General features: G+C 37.9%; 1 protein-coding gene across 3 annotated transcripts in view; it reads right to left on the bottom strand.

Annotated features, from left to right (window-relative positions):
* nsd1a (nuclear receptor binding SET domain protein 1a) overlaps positions 1-15100 on the bottom strand; it is a 104627-nt gene that overhangs the window by 32927 nt on the left and 56600 nt on the right. For 2 of the 3 annotated variants that reach the window (XM_073922282.1, XM_678798.10), the window contains exon 24: positions 9686-14970. The exons of the other annotated variant lie outside the window; for it this stretch is intronic. In XM_073922282.1, coding sequence (XP_073778383.1) covers positions 14318-14970 — 653 coding nt within the window. In that variant the 3' untranslated portion in view covers positions 9686-14317. Of the gene's footprint in view, positions 1-9685; positions 14971-15100 lie in introns of those variants that run through there. 3 annotated transcript variants of the gene reach the window in all.

The raw sequence follows: 15100 nt of genomic DNA, 5'->3' as shown, positions 1-15100 counted from the left end.
CTGTGGCGACCCCGGATTAATAAAGGGACTAAGCTGACAAGAAAATGAATGAATGAATATTTTATTTCATGACATTCCTTGGAAGATTGTGTGGTCTTTACCCAACAAATTTCTAATTACAAATAAGGTTAAAGAGGTTTCCTTCAAGTTGCTATCCAGTGAATGTTTATATTTAAAAAAATGCTTCCTGAAAAGGATCTACAAAATTCTCTGGCAAACCCTCTTCTTGTTTTCCACCTACATCCCTTACAGTCTGCTTAGCAGAAATAAAATCCTTGCTCTCTCTTAACTTCCTCAAGTTAAATAGTTCAAGAACTGAGGTTTTGCTTGTGGGTACCATTTAACACTCTCCAAAACTGACAGCTTTTCTTTCTCAATTGACGACTGTTTCATTTATCCCTCTGAACAGGTTAAGAATCTGGCTGTCATCCTTGATAGCACCCTATCTTTTGATTCTCACATCAATAACATCACCCGGTCTGCTTACTTCCACCTACGCAACATTAACCGTCTCCGCCCTTCTCTTACCCCTCATGCCACTGCTGTTCTCGTTCATAGCCTTGTCACATCTCGTTTAGATTACTGCAACTCTCTTCTCTTTGGTCTCACTTATAAATCTCTCCGTAAGCTTCAGTTGGTCCAGAACTCAGCTGCCCGTATCATCACCAGAACCCCTTCTTCTCATCATATCACCCCTGTCCTGCAGCAGCTTCATTGGTTACCTGTTCATTTTCCAATTGACTTTAAAATCGTGATGTTAACATTCAAAGCCATCCACAATCTCGCCCCTCCATATTTGTCTGCCCTCATCCACATTTCTGTTCCTTCTCGCACCCTGCAATCTTCTTCCTCCCTCCACTTGTCTGTTCCCTCTTCTCCCCTTTCAACTAAGGGCAACAGAGCATTCAGCCACTCAAAACCCCCAAAAAATCAGACTCAAAACCCACTTATTTAAGATGGCTTTAAATACTTAATTTCATTTGCACTATTGCTGTCTATATTTTATTATTTCTCTTGTTGTTTTATTGCTCTTGTTGATTGTACGGTGTCCCTGAGTTGCTAGAAAGGCGCCTTTAAATAAAATGTATTATTATTATTGTTACATTTTTCCTTTTGTAGAATAATAGATTGTCGATCATCTTTTTTGGGAATGTGCCCATATTAAGATTTTCTGGAAAGAATTCAGTTTATTTATACGTGTCTCTCTTTTATATAATTTTTCTTTGACATACAAGGATGTTTTATTTGGTTTTTATCATGTTGATAAACTTAAAGATAAATATTTTTTAATAAATCTGTTTATTTTACCAGCTAAATGTTTTATACACAAATGCAAATTTTTGTCCGTAAAGCCCCTTTTTCTTATTTTTTGTAAAGATTTGAAATATTATTAAAATATAATCTCTAACTCCAGCAATGTCAAAGCTTTAAAATCAGTAACACTATGTGAATCTTACAGTATTGTCTCTTTTTTATAATACCCAGATGACTGCATTGTATGTGATCTTGTAAACATCACTGTGACCTTGCTTTAAGGTAGATCTAAAGTGATTTTTGTAATTCATATTTCCCCCTGGCATATTCTTTAGTTTTGTCTTTTTGTTGTTTTGTTCCATTGTCTACTTTTGTTGTCATAGGTTTTGTACCTTTTCTGTAGATTTTTGTATTCTTGTTGAACGTTCTAATAATAAATAAATAAATAAATAAAAAATTTCCCCTGATGATGTTGAAGACAAATGCATTTACGACCTAAAATGTAGTAATAAAAATATAGGAAATATGTTTCAGTCAAAGAAAAGAATCAATCCAGGAAAATGTCTTTGGAATTCTGTAATAGATCAAACTAATTGGATAAAATCTTCACTCTTACATTACAAATTTTGTGTTCACAACAAAGTTAAAGATTTACAGTACATTTAAAAGCGTTACACAATATCTACCCCACAAACGAGATTATATGTAGATTTGTTGCCATCAGAAGATGGAGACACTCTGCTCATAAAGAGATGGACATGGTCAGCAACAATACTCGGGTAAGGAGATGATGCTCAGTTGATATTAAAGAACCCAAAGTGTGCCAAGAATATATCCCCCACACCATTACACCACAACCAGCAGCCTGAACCATTGATGCAAGGCAGGATGGATCCAGGCTTTAATGTTGTTGAGGCCAAATTCTGACCGGAGCATCCGAATGTGGCAGCAGAAATGGAGACTCATCAGACCAGGCAACGTTTCTCCAATCTTCTATTGTGCAGTTTTGGTGAGCCTGTGTGAATTGTAGCCTCAGTTTCCTGTTCTTAGCTGACAGGAGTGGCACCCGGTGTGGTCTTCTGCTGCTGTAGCCCATCTGCCTCAAGGTTGGATGTGTTGTGTGTTCAGAGATGCTCTTCTGCAGACCTCGGTTGTAACGAGTGCTTATTTGAGTTAATGTTGCCTTTCTATCAGCTGGAGCCAGTCTGGCCATTCTCCTCTGACCTCTGGCATCAACAAGGTAGGGATGGCTGACGTGAAACTGACGTTTCGACAGTGTCGAGATCCCGAAGCGCAAGTGTTTCAAAACACTGCACCGAAGCATGATCCGAAACATCCAGGTCACGTGACTAAAGTGTTTCGAAACACTTGGTCACGTGACAAAAGCGATTCAAAGCATCGATCATTTCAAAGGCGTTTCAAGACCCGGAGAATCTGCATTTGACTGGCATGATCTTCATTAAGTTTCTGTCCTGTATGGCCTAGTGGGCTGTGCGTGTGCACCAGAGGTGTGGACTCGAGTCATGTGACTTGGACTCGAGTCAGACTCGAGTCATGAATTTGATGACTTTAGACTCGACTTGACAAAATATAAAAAGACTTGCAACTCGACTTGGACTTGAACATAAATGACTTGGACTTTGACTAGGACTTGCCCCTATTGACTTGTAAAGACTTGCTGCTTCCCATGAAACGCCCAACGATAAAAAAGTATGTTGACATGGACCGCTCTCTCTCTCTCTCCCCGTTTATGTGTGCGTGTGTGTGACAGCATGCGCGCGCGCGTGTGTGAGCATGCGCGCTTTCGGCATGACGTCCAATCGAAGCACGGTAGATTGTTTTGATTCGACAGTATCCAACGTGACTACTATGAGGCGCCGGAGCGGACAAAAGTCAAGCGAACGCAGAGAGAATTTGAATTTGAACTTGATATCGAGCCAATACTCGCTCTCTTTCTCTCTCTCTCTCTCTCTCTCTCTCTCTCTCTCTCTCTCGTGCATTCAGTCTCTTTGCGTTCGCTTGACTTTTGTTTACGATGGCGTCTCATACCTTTAGTGCTTTTGCTCTCACGGGATCCTGTTAAACTGACCCTTCGCTAAGCCACGCCCAAAAACCGCCACCCACCAATCGCGGCTTACCAATCGTAGCTACGGGCAGAGGCTCTGTCAAGCTTTCGAGCGAGGGAAACAAGCCAAATCGTTGCGCAATTGGATTGTGAAAATCTGACACCCGCTATCCTAAAAGTTTGGACTGGGTGGTGGGATTTTTTCCCTTTTCAAAACCAAAGCCCAAGAGGAGAAATGCCAGCGTGGATCAAGCTGTGTGAGGGGCTGTAAAGGAGTTAAGCTAAGTTGGTTTTGTTTTCGATATTCACATTCAATGATAGGTGGCAATAACTCACATTCCTCTTATCCTAAACAGAACTAAACTGTTTCTTTAAAAAAAAAAAAAAAAAAAAAAAACAAAGCAGGTTATGCTTCCCAGCGGTCTTTTTCCACTCGATACTATGAGCCAGGGCTCGACAATAAGGACTGCCCGATGGCCCGGGGCCAGCGTGCGAGACACTCGGGCCAGTGAACAAAATGTTACTGGCTCGATCGGGCCAGCTGCTGCCTTTTTGCCTGCCAGATCGAGCCAGAGCTGCGTGCTGCGACTGTCTGTCAATTGTGTGCAAATACAATCTTACGGTGCTTTCACACATAGACGTTTGTTTCGGAAGCTGTCTCGTTTCACCCGTTAGCGCGTTTTTTTAGCATATATCCAGCAGTTGCGCTCGCTTCCGCGCCAAATCAATCAGTCCAAGATCGCCTGAATAAGACGCGGTCTCTGTCCTATTGAGCGTATCGATTGTAGCGAGAAAACAAAACAATGCAACGAACTAACGACCCAGGCTATATCACAGTGTATCATGATCGTGTAATAGCCATATATACGGCTATATGAAGAGGGAATGATGAGCAGGGCGAGATGTCATTCTTACCGGTAAATGCGAAAGTGAAAGCATGCTGAAATATTACCGAGAGCTGTTTATCCAGCCTGATCTCGGTTTATCCGTCAGGAAAATTGACCGAAATTACTATCTGTTAATTTTTCCATATTTTAATCGTATAAAATGTTGTATTAGGCCTGTTGTTTTGTTCATTTCCGCACTGACAGCTCGAAAGAAAGATTTACATTGATCTGATGCAGTATCGGTTTATCTGCTATGTCTCTCTATAATTTAAGCCTAAAATACAGAATTATAGTCAACGTTTCTTTAATAGATTGATTAATTCAATTGATCGATTTCTACAAAACCTGACAATTGAAATGAGGCTCTGTATATATGAGAAAGTCTGACCTCGATTTGTATTTGGTGACTATGTCTGTGGGTTGTTAAAATTAAAGTGCACATTTTCACTTATAAAATATTCTATACACAATACACAAAAGTTTGGGGTCAGTGTGATTAAATATGTTAAAATAAGCTTCTTCTGCTCACCAAGGCTGAAATTATTTCATCATAAATACAAATTGTGAAATGTTGCACTATAAAATAATTGTTCAAAAGTAGTTTATCATTTAATTTATTCATTTATTCCAGTGATTCTAAAGATGAGATTTCAGCTTCATTACTCCAGTCACATGATCCTTCAGAAATCACTAATATTAATTATTATTATATTTATTAATGGTAATAGTTATAAAATCAATAATGTCTGGAGTAATTATTTTATTTGAAACTAAATACAATAACAAAGCAGTTATTTAAAATTTTAATAAATATTTAACAATTACACCTTTTTTACATTTATAAATATAGCCTTGATGAACTGAATAGTTTTCCTTAAACATTTTAAAAATTACCGTAAATATATATACAGATTTATTAGCCCCCTTTTGTTTTTTGTTTTTTTCTTTTTAAAATATTTCCTAAATGATTTTTAACAAAGCAAAAAAATGTTGATATTTTGTCTGATAATATTTTTTCCTCTGAACAAAATCTTATTTGTTTTATTTTGGCTAGAATAAAAACATTTTTTTAACCATTTTAAGGTAAAAATTTATTAGCCTCTTAAGCTAATTGTTTTTCAGACTGTCTACAGAACAAACCATCATTATACAATAACTTGCCTAATTACCCTAACCTGCCTAGTTAACCTAATTACCCTAGTTAAGCCTTCAAATGTCACTTTAAGCTGTATAGAAGTGTCTTGAAGAATATCTAGTAAAATATTATTTACAGTCATCATGACAAAGATAAAATAAATCAGTTATTAGAGATGAGTTATTAAAATTATTATGTTTAGAAATGTGCTGAGAAAATCTGTTCTCTGTTAAATAGAAATTGGGGAAAAAAATAAACAGGGGTGTTAATAATTTAGGGGGACTAATAATTCTGAAATCAACTGTGTGTGTGTGTGTGTGTGTGTGTGTGTGTGTGTGTATACACACACACACACACACACACACACACACACACGCACATTCAAAAAGCGATTAACTTCTTTTTTTTTTTTGGTGGGGCCAGTGGAAATTTGGGCTGGGCAAGTAAAAATCAGAACCACTGGCCCGATTGGGCCAGTAGAAAAAATCCTTAGCGTTGAACTCTGTGAGCACTGCTTAGTTTAAACCCTTGCTATTGTAACGCATATAAATACATACACTAATATTTGCTGGTAGGAAAAATCTATTTGTTCACTTCTGTTATTTATACTTTAATGTGCATTTCAATTTTTTTCTTCCACTTAACTGCAAATTTGAATAAAAACTGGATAAAGAGCACACAAACATGCTGACAGTAATAGGTACTGTACACTGTTATGGGTCAATGATGCTAATATTCGGCACAAATCCATCAGTTTCTTAGGTTATTAGATTATTTTATACTTTCACCTCTCCTGCTGTGCATGAACTATGCTGTTGAATGTTCAGCGTATGAGGTGGCTAGGCTAACCTTGCTTCAATTTTGATCAAATTATTTTCTAATCAGTTGCTATTATGTTGTGAATATACCCCTGTAATGTATACTGCAGTCCTCTTTTGTCTGGCTTTCTCAGATATCTCACCTGTTTGCCAAAAATGACTAATTAAATCCTTGGGAATGTCTGACACCAGCGCATACACACTGTAAGAGATGTGCCAGGCATGAAAGCTTGACAGGCGTAGCAACAGTAACTAAGGAGGGCGAAGCTTAGCGAAGGGTTATTTCAAGAATGTTGATATGGTTTCTTTCTTGCTTTACTATTTATTAACAATACACAAAAAACTAAAAGGTTAAGGTAAATTCTTTAATAAATTCTAGTGTTTTTGAGTATTATACTTGTTGTATACTTGTATTATACTTATGTTTTAGGCTAGTATTATTTACGACTTGTTAATTAATGCTTCATAATACAGTAGTATTACCAATAGTGAACAGATAAAATAATACAAAGTGTAGTTTTACTACATTAAAGTGTAGTGATTTGTAGTATAAAATACCCTATATTGTAAAATAATACAGCACTGGGTAATTTGTTTATATTACACTTGTGTTACCATAGCAACTATAGTATTACCACAACTGATCAATTGAAGTTCTTTACTGTAGTAGGCTACTGTTCAAAACACAGTACATGCCAATATACGTGTTCAGGGGCCCTGTGGCACAGCTTTCCTCAAAATGAAGAGGATGACATGGAAAATGTCCTCCACAATCTCATCAGTAAAGTGGAAGCCAGCAGACACTAGTTTACTTTATTTTAGCTGCCATGATAAAATGAGATTGATAGTGAGATTTATTTGAAGAGTGAATAGTACAGTAGGCTATAATACCTTATCAAGTGTTTCCTTATTTTTATCACAGTTACATTTCTGCTTGCATTAGTTTTTGTTTAAATGCTTTTAAAATAAAATGTATTCTTTACATCCAACATCTATTCCAGGGGTGCCTTATAGTGGTGTAAACCCCTTTACAAGGGGTGTTACCCCTGTGTAAACTCTAGCCACCCCTGTGGCCAACCCGATATGATTTTGCTGTTGACATTATTTATTTAAATCTACTTACATAAATGCAATACAATGCAATATTTCAATAAATAAATAGCAGCCACTAAATTATTGTGGATTGATTGGTGCCACTGACGTTGCTGGCCTCTTCTGGCCCCCCTTAAGCAAATTTTCAGGGGGGCACCACTGGTCTATTCTCTGTCTTTAAGTGTTTGAAACTGAAAATATCTCATCATATAAAACAACCAAAAATGTTATGGTTTATTAGATTAAACATTTAATATATAAGTCTATTTTAGTATTTTGGTTATTGTTATTAAACAGTGCAGCAATATGAATCATATCAAAAAGCATGAAAGGAAGAGGGAACACGACACAAATTGTGAGTCTGCATATAATCTCTGAGAGCGCTCAAGAAAATTTGTGTGTGAGCAGTGCATATTTGAGAGCGAGAGAAAATTTGAGAACTCGCAATCAGTTTTGTCCACAAACAGAGGAAATCTGTGCACGAGCATCACACAAGGTAGAGAGCAAAGCTCTTCAACGTTATGTGAAGAAAACAACTTTATTGTTTGTATGAAGTAGCCTACTTCATTAACAATATGTGCTACAGTACCATTTTACATTGCTGCTAGACGGATTTGCAACTCCATCTCTTTAGCACACACCAGATTCAATTGACAAAATTCCAATTTCACTCAATTTAACTTTGCAGCATATACAGGAGTTGGTCTACTGCTACCACATTGAGGTTATGTAATTTTGGTTAATCACAAGTTGATCACCGAAGACATAACATAGCACAACTAAACTTAATGAATTAGACAGCAGTAGACCTGCAATTTCTGTGTGATGTGAGGCAAAATGGAGTCTTTTTTTGGTGGAACTCGTTCTTGTGCATTATGCTGTGGAGACGAGGCGCAGCACTGTTCAGTACTTTTTCAGAAAATCGCATTTGTATTTTTATATATCTAAGCAATGTTCTTTAATAAAAAAAGGTTTGTTTAATTAATACAGATCTTACAACCATACCTAATCTGTATATATTTTATTTTTCTGTTAAAAAGACTCGAAAAGACTCGAAAATCAAACTGCAGGACTTTGGACTTGACTTGAGACTTGTTGCCTTTGACTCGGGACTTGACTCGGGACTTGCCTGTCTTGACTCGGGACTTGACTCGGGACTTGAGGGCAATGAATTGAGACTTACTTGTGACTTGCCAAACAATGACTTGGTCCCACCTCTGGTGTGCACTATGGTACTGTAATTCAAATTTATTTTGGGTTCGAATCTCGACTAGTACAAATACTCCAAAATCATGATTTTATGTATTTTAATTGTTACTGTTTTATGATGTAGTCTAGATAGGATACAGCTGCGGATACACCATCAATTTAGCATTATTTTTGTAACACTGTAAAACAATAATTAATATTTTTACAGTACAGTGATCAGTTTCGGTTTTGGATAGACATTAATAAAATACAATGGGAAATTTAATTAATAATATAAATAATTATTGTTAACATCTGGCCACAACTTTATCCGATCTAGTAACAACCCTGTTTTATGAACAAAACAATACAAATTTATTTACAAGGTGTTTATTCGTATGTCAGAGCAATGTTGAAACAAAACGATACAATAACAAAGCATTACCAACTGGTATTAAAGCATTTCAAAACAATTTTGTTAGTCTGGATTCGAACCCATTATTCCCGCATGGTAGGCCCAAACTCTAACCGCTCGACTAAACCATTTGATAATTCACTGCTACAAAGTGGGGTTTGATACCTCAATTTGCTCAACTGTTCTTTGCTGAAGCTGTTTCAGTGCAATACAAATAAAATGACCACTAGGTGTCACCGTAGAGTGGTGTTTCGAAACGTTTCGAAGCTTCGACACATTTGCTTCGATAGTTTCAGTGTTTCACGAAGCCTCGCTTTGCCCACCACTACAACAAGGTATTTGCTCCCACAGAACTGCTGCTCACAGGATATTTTCTTTTTTTGTCCATTCTCTGTAAACCCTAGAGATGGTTGTGCGTTAAAATCTTAGATCAGCAGTTTCTGAAATACTCAGACCAGCTCGTCTGGCACCAACAACCATGCCACGTTCAAAGTCACTTAAATCAGCTTTCTTCCCCATTCTGATGCTCGGTTTGAACTGCAGCAGATCATCTTGACCATGTCCACATGCCTAAATGCATTGAGTTGCTGCCATGTGATTGGCTGATTAGAAATGTGCGTTAACAAGCAGTTGGACAGGTGTACCTAATAAAGTACATATATATATATATATATATATATATATATATATATATATATATATATATATATAAAACAGAATAAATGATTTGTTTATATATGCAAATAAGTCCATGTCTCAGACTTAACACAAATATCGCTGAACATTTATTTGAATTGAAACACAAAATTAAAAAACACCACTAGAAGCTGCTTTCTATTGTAAAATTTTACTTATAATATTTATTATGCACAAGGTACAGTACAAAATCATGAGTTTATCATGGCAGCAAACGTTTTGCCCAAATGTCCTCAGGAAACTGTCGTCTGCATTTCATCGTCCTCACGGTGTCAGAGAGCGCAGATTCAACAAGCATACAGAAAACACAAAAAACAAGTGGAAAAGATTATACAAGGTCCATAAATACAAAGACACGAAAAGCATGACTGAAAGAAACGCAGCTAAGAAAAGCGAAGTACAAAGTTTTATGATGATAAAAAAAAAAAAACTGCTTTTTAAAAAAGCGCCTGAATGATTGGGTTGCAAAAAGAGATACAGAAATAATGAGCATAAGGCCTAAAGGCATTGAAACACATTGAATATCAGTCATGGAAAATTCTCCATTTGCAAAAACAGTTCTTCATTATGAGGCAGTTTCCTCTTCAGTCAGGGATTGTTCCTGGAGCTCAATGATATTTATATTTTTTGGCCAACAAAAGGTGCTTTCATCATTTCAGATAATTAAATGATGGAAAATTTAGATTTACAATCTTAAACCCTACTGCAAATTGAAACCAAAATATGACTACATGAAGTTCCAGCATGGCTAACATGTCTATTAATAAAGTAAACATTCATTTTTGGGGGTACATTTGACAAAATATGCTTTTTAACATCCTTTCAATGTTAATGCACCTATAATCACCAAATATAAATGCATGCTAAATATTTCAGCTTGAAATTTGGTACATACCCCCCAAAATGCTGTGTTTAATGTGTATGAATGATGCTTAGGAGTTTTCTCCTGATCTCTACACTGCAAAAAATGGTTTTCTTACTTTGATTTTTTGTCTTGTTTCTAGTCTGAATATCGAAAAATTCCTAAATAAAGAAGAATTTTATAGACAAGCAAAACATATTGTCTTGTTTTAAGAAATAATATGCCAATATTAAGTGAGTTTTTCCTTAAATCAAGCTAAATAATCTGCCAATGGGGTCAGTAAATTAATCTTACGTCAAAACAAAAAACAAGATTAATTTAAACACCCCATTGGCAGATTATTTAGCGTGTTTCAAGGTAAAACTCACTTAATATTGGCACATTATTTCTCAAAACAAGACAATATGTTTTGCTTGTCTATAAAATGCTTCTTGATATAAGAAATTTTAGATATTTAGACTAGAAACAAGACCAAAAAATCTAAGCAAGAAAAGCATTTTTTTTTTTTTTTGCAGTGTAAAAAGATTGCAAAACATTCAGAGGCACAAAAGATCACAGACACAAATCCAACATGTGAACCCAGAATTTCTCACACATTGAAAATGAGCTATTTCCGATTATAATTTTGAGAAGGTGGTGGAATTGAAAGTGACAGTCCACTCAGAAATGGATCTTGGATCATTTGGTGAGTCAATTAACAGGAAACTTTCATTTTGGAGTGAATTAAAATCCCTCCCTTTAAATACGAGCAGGCCTTGCGTAGCATCCAACGAAGAAGCAGAAACTCATCTTTTCTAAAAGCATGAAGACTCAAAGGCCACGAGAATGGAGAAAAACAACACAATCACTCCTCTAGACTACTAAAGTTTCTTCAGTCGCTTGCTGACAGCTGAAACAAATGACGAAAACACAAAAGTGCATGATTGAAATCAAGCTGGGAATGTTGTATTTCCTATATTCCTTTTGACTCTTTTTCTTGTTTACAAATCAGTTGTATGAAACTCCTATAACATGTAGACATTGTGTAGACTCACTGACAGACAGACCTGGAGAAATCAGTTCAAGTACTGCAAACTGTGGCGTTTAAAGGGTTAGTTCACCTAAAAAATTTTCATATCCCTTGATTTACTCACCCTCAAGGCATCTTATAGGTGTATATGACTTTCTTCTTTCAGTCCAATCCAATTGAAGATGTTTTATAAACAATCTTATTCTTTTCCAGCTCAACAATGACAACGACTGATCAAAATAAGCCCAATAAAGTGCATCCATTCATAATAAAAAATGCTTCATAAGCTAAATAAACATCTCCTTTAGTGAATCCATGTGTTTTTATAAGAAAACATCAATATTTAAGACTACATAAACAATTTTGTGTAACTTCAGGCGAGTGGCATTCATTAATCTCCTTATTTTGAGATGTATTTTTGGTGCATTAGCGCCTCCAGCTGGACTGGAGTGTGTATTTTAAAATATATTTAGTGCACAGTGTCAAATCCAGTTTCTGGAGGGCCACAGCTCTGCAGTGTAGCTCCAACCCTGCTCAAACACTTACCTGTAGGTTTCAAACAAGCCTGAAGGGCTCAATTAGTTTGATCAGGTGTGTTTAATTAGGGTTAAAGCTAAACTGTGCAGAGCTGCAGCCCTCCAGGAACTAAGTTTGACATCTATGCTTTAGCGCAGTGTTTTTCAATCATGTTCCTGAAGGACTAAAGCTCCACAGTTTAGTTCCAACCCTAATTAAACACATTTACCTGTAGGTTTCAAACAAGCCTGAAGCACTCAGTTAGGTGTAAGAGCTTAACATCTATGCTTAAGTGCAGTGTTTCTCAACCACGTTCCTGGAGGACCACCAGCTCTGCACATTTTCCATGTCTCCTTAACCAAACACACCTAATTCGGACCATCAGATCATTAGCAGACTGAAAGACTTGTAATGGGTGTGACAAAGGAGACATCTAAAACATGCAGTGCTGTTGGTCCTCCAGGGACATGGTTGAGAAACACTGCGCTAAAGCATAGGTGTCAAATCTAGTTCCTGGAGGGCCAAAGCTCCAGTTTAGTTCCAACCCTAATTAAACACACTTACCTGTAAGTTTCAAACAAGCCTGAAGCACTCAACTAGGTGTAAGAGTTTGACACCTATGCTTTAGTGCAGTGTTTCTCAACCACGTTCCTGGAGGACCACCAGCTCTGCACATTTTCCATGTCTCCTTAATCAAACACACCTGATTCAGACCATCAGCTCATTGGCAGAAACTGAAAGACCTGTAATGGGTGTGACAGACAACGGAGACATCTAAAACATGCAGTGCTGGTGGTCCTCCAGGAACGTGGTTGAGAAACACTGCACTAAAGCATAGGTGTCAAATCTAGTTCCTGGAGGGCCAAAGCTCCACAGTTTAGTTCCAACCCCAGTTAAACACACTTACCTGTAGGTTTCAAACAAGCCCGAAGCACTCAACTAGGAGTAAGAGTTTAACATCTATGCTTAAGTGCAGTGTTTCTCAACCACGTTCCTGGAGGACCACCAGCTCTGCACATTTTCCATGTCTCCTTAATCAAACACACCTGATTCAGATTATCAGCTCATCAGCAGAGACTGAAAGACTTGTAATGGGTGTGACAGACAACGGAGACATCTAAAACATGCAGTGCTGGTGGTCCTCCAGGGACATGGTTGAGAAACACTGCGCTAAAGCATAGGTGTCAAATCTAGTTCCTGGAGGGCCAAAGCTCCACAGTTTAGTTCCAACCCCAGTTAAACACACTTACCTGTAGGTTTCAAACAAGCCCGAAGCACTCTACTAGGAGTAAGAGTTTAACATCTATGCTTAAGTGCAGTGTTTCTCAACCATGTTCCTGGAGGACCACCAGCTCTGCACATATTCCATGTCTCCTTAATCAAACACACCTGATTCAGACCATCAGCTCATTAGCAGGGACTGAAAGACCTGTAATGGGTGTGACGGAGACATCTAAAACAAGCAGTGCTGGTGGTCCTCTTGGAACGTGGTTGAGAAACATGGTGTGCATAGTTAAAAGGAACACAAACACAACAAAAAAAGACAAAGAAAACACATTAATGTCCAGCTGGTGGCGCTAATGCACCAATAAGTACACATATAAGGATGGAAGTTGCTGGAAGTTACACAAAACAGTCTGCAAAGTTTTAAATGTGGATATTTTTCTTAAAAATATGCATAGATTTTACTAAATGAGACTTTTATCTAGCCCTTGGATCAATGTGAGGCACTTTTTATGGATGGATGGATGCACTTTTTTTTTTTTTTTTTTTAGATTTTATGGACAGCCAATCGTCATTGTCGAGCTGAAAAATCCCAAGTCCAATTGGATTCAATTAAAGAAGTCATCTAAATCTATAAGATGCCTTGAGCGCCATAAATAATGGAATAATTAAACATTTTTTTTGCGTGAACTAACCCTTAAAAACCATAATTGTGTGGGATGATGTGTCTAAACCGTTCATAAACGATCAGACTTGTTCATAAAAACTGATAATCATAACCTATATTCAGATTTCCTAAGTAAGACAACAACAGAACGGTCCATGATGCGCCATTTTAAACCCCCGTGAGGTCATCCTTCTGTTCAGGTCAGAGAATGTAAACAATTCCAGGAGGAAAATGTAAAAAGTAAAAGAGCACCAGACACTAATCATTATTATCCAACAAACGGACTGAAGTCACAATCCCACAGCACCAGATCCGACCCTCTATGAGGATTCTCCAAGAGGACTTGGGTTGAGAAGGCAAGCTCATAGCGAGATCAGTGTATCACAGGTGTTCATCGTTCTCAACCGATGCTTGAACCAATCGGAAAAACAACGGCGGCTGATTTCCCTGCGGGTCGTCAGTCACAGGTCATATCCAGAAGAATCAAGCTCATTTTTCTGCTTCCACCAACTCATCCCATGATGTTTCCTGTTCGTCTCCTTCCACTTCATCCCCATCCTCGGTTCCTACAAAGTCAACATTAACGAAGTCATCCTCATAGTCTTCAAACTCCTCCTCCTCCTCCTCTTCATCCTCCAAACCCATTCCTCTGCAGTCGATTTCTTCTTCATCCTCTTCATCATCCACAAGCTCAAGATCTTCTTCTTCTTCTTCAAACACCACCTCTCCGTCACTCATATCTTCCTCCTTGATGTCTTTAGGAGATGATGAAGGTAAAATGTTATCCACCACTTCGTCTCCATACGGGTCTCTTTGGGATTGAAACGCTGGTCTGTTTTGAGCGGGAATGAAGAGCGGTGCTGCGGGTGGAAGTGCAGGCTGGGTTATCCTGCCAGATGCTGACATATTGGGCGCTTGACCTACAATGGATGTACTGGGAACATACTCTCGAATCTCGCCCGGTTCCAGAGGATCTGGGCCGCAGGGGTCGTGTTCGCTGCAGGACAGTTTGCCGTCCAGTTTGGATATGAAGAGCATTCCCTCGCGGTGCTGCTCGCAGTAGGAGTTGGGACACATCTCGCAGTAGGACGCCGCTTCTCTGCCGCATTCATTACACTGATGCCACGGGCACTCCCAGCGACCTGAAAAACACAAGAGAGGATTCAGCTCTAATTAACACATTGTGAAGAAGTGGAGGTGATCAGGTTGCAAATTACAGAGGGGTTTGACTCCCCTAATCAACACTTGATCCCCCTGAAGGACGTCAAAAGG

Source organism: Danio rerio, chromosome 14, assembly GCF_049306965.1.
Source record: "Danio rerio strain Tuebingen ecotype United States chromosome 14, GRCz12tu, whole genome shotgun sequence".
In the NCBI taxonomy this organism is placed as follows: domain Eukaryota; kingdom Metazoa; phylum Chordata; class Actinopteri; order Cypriniformes; family Danionidae; genus Danio; species Danio rerio.
This window is presented reverse-complemented; position numbering and strand designations above follow the sequence as displayed.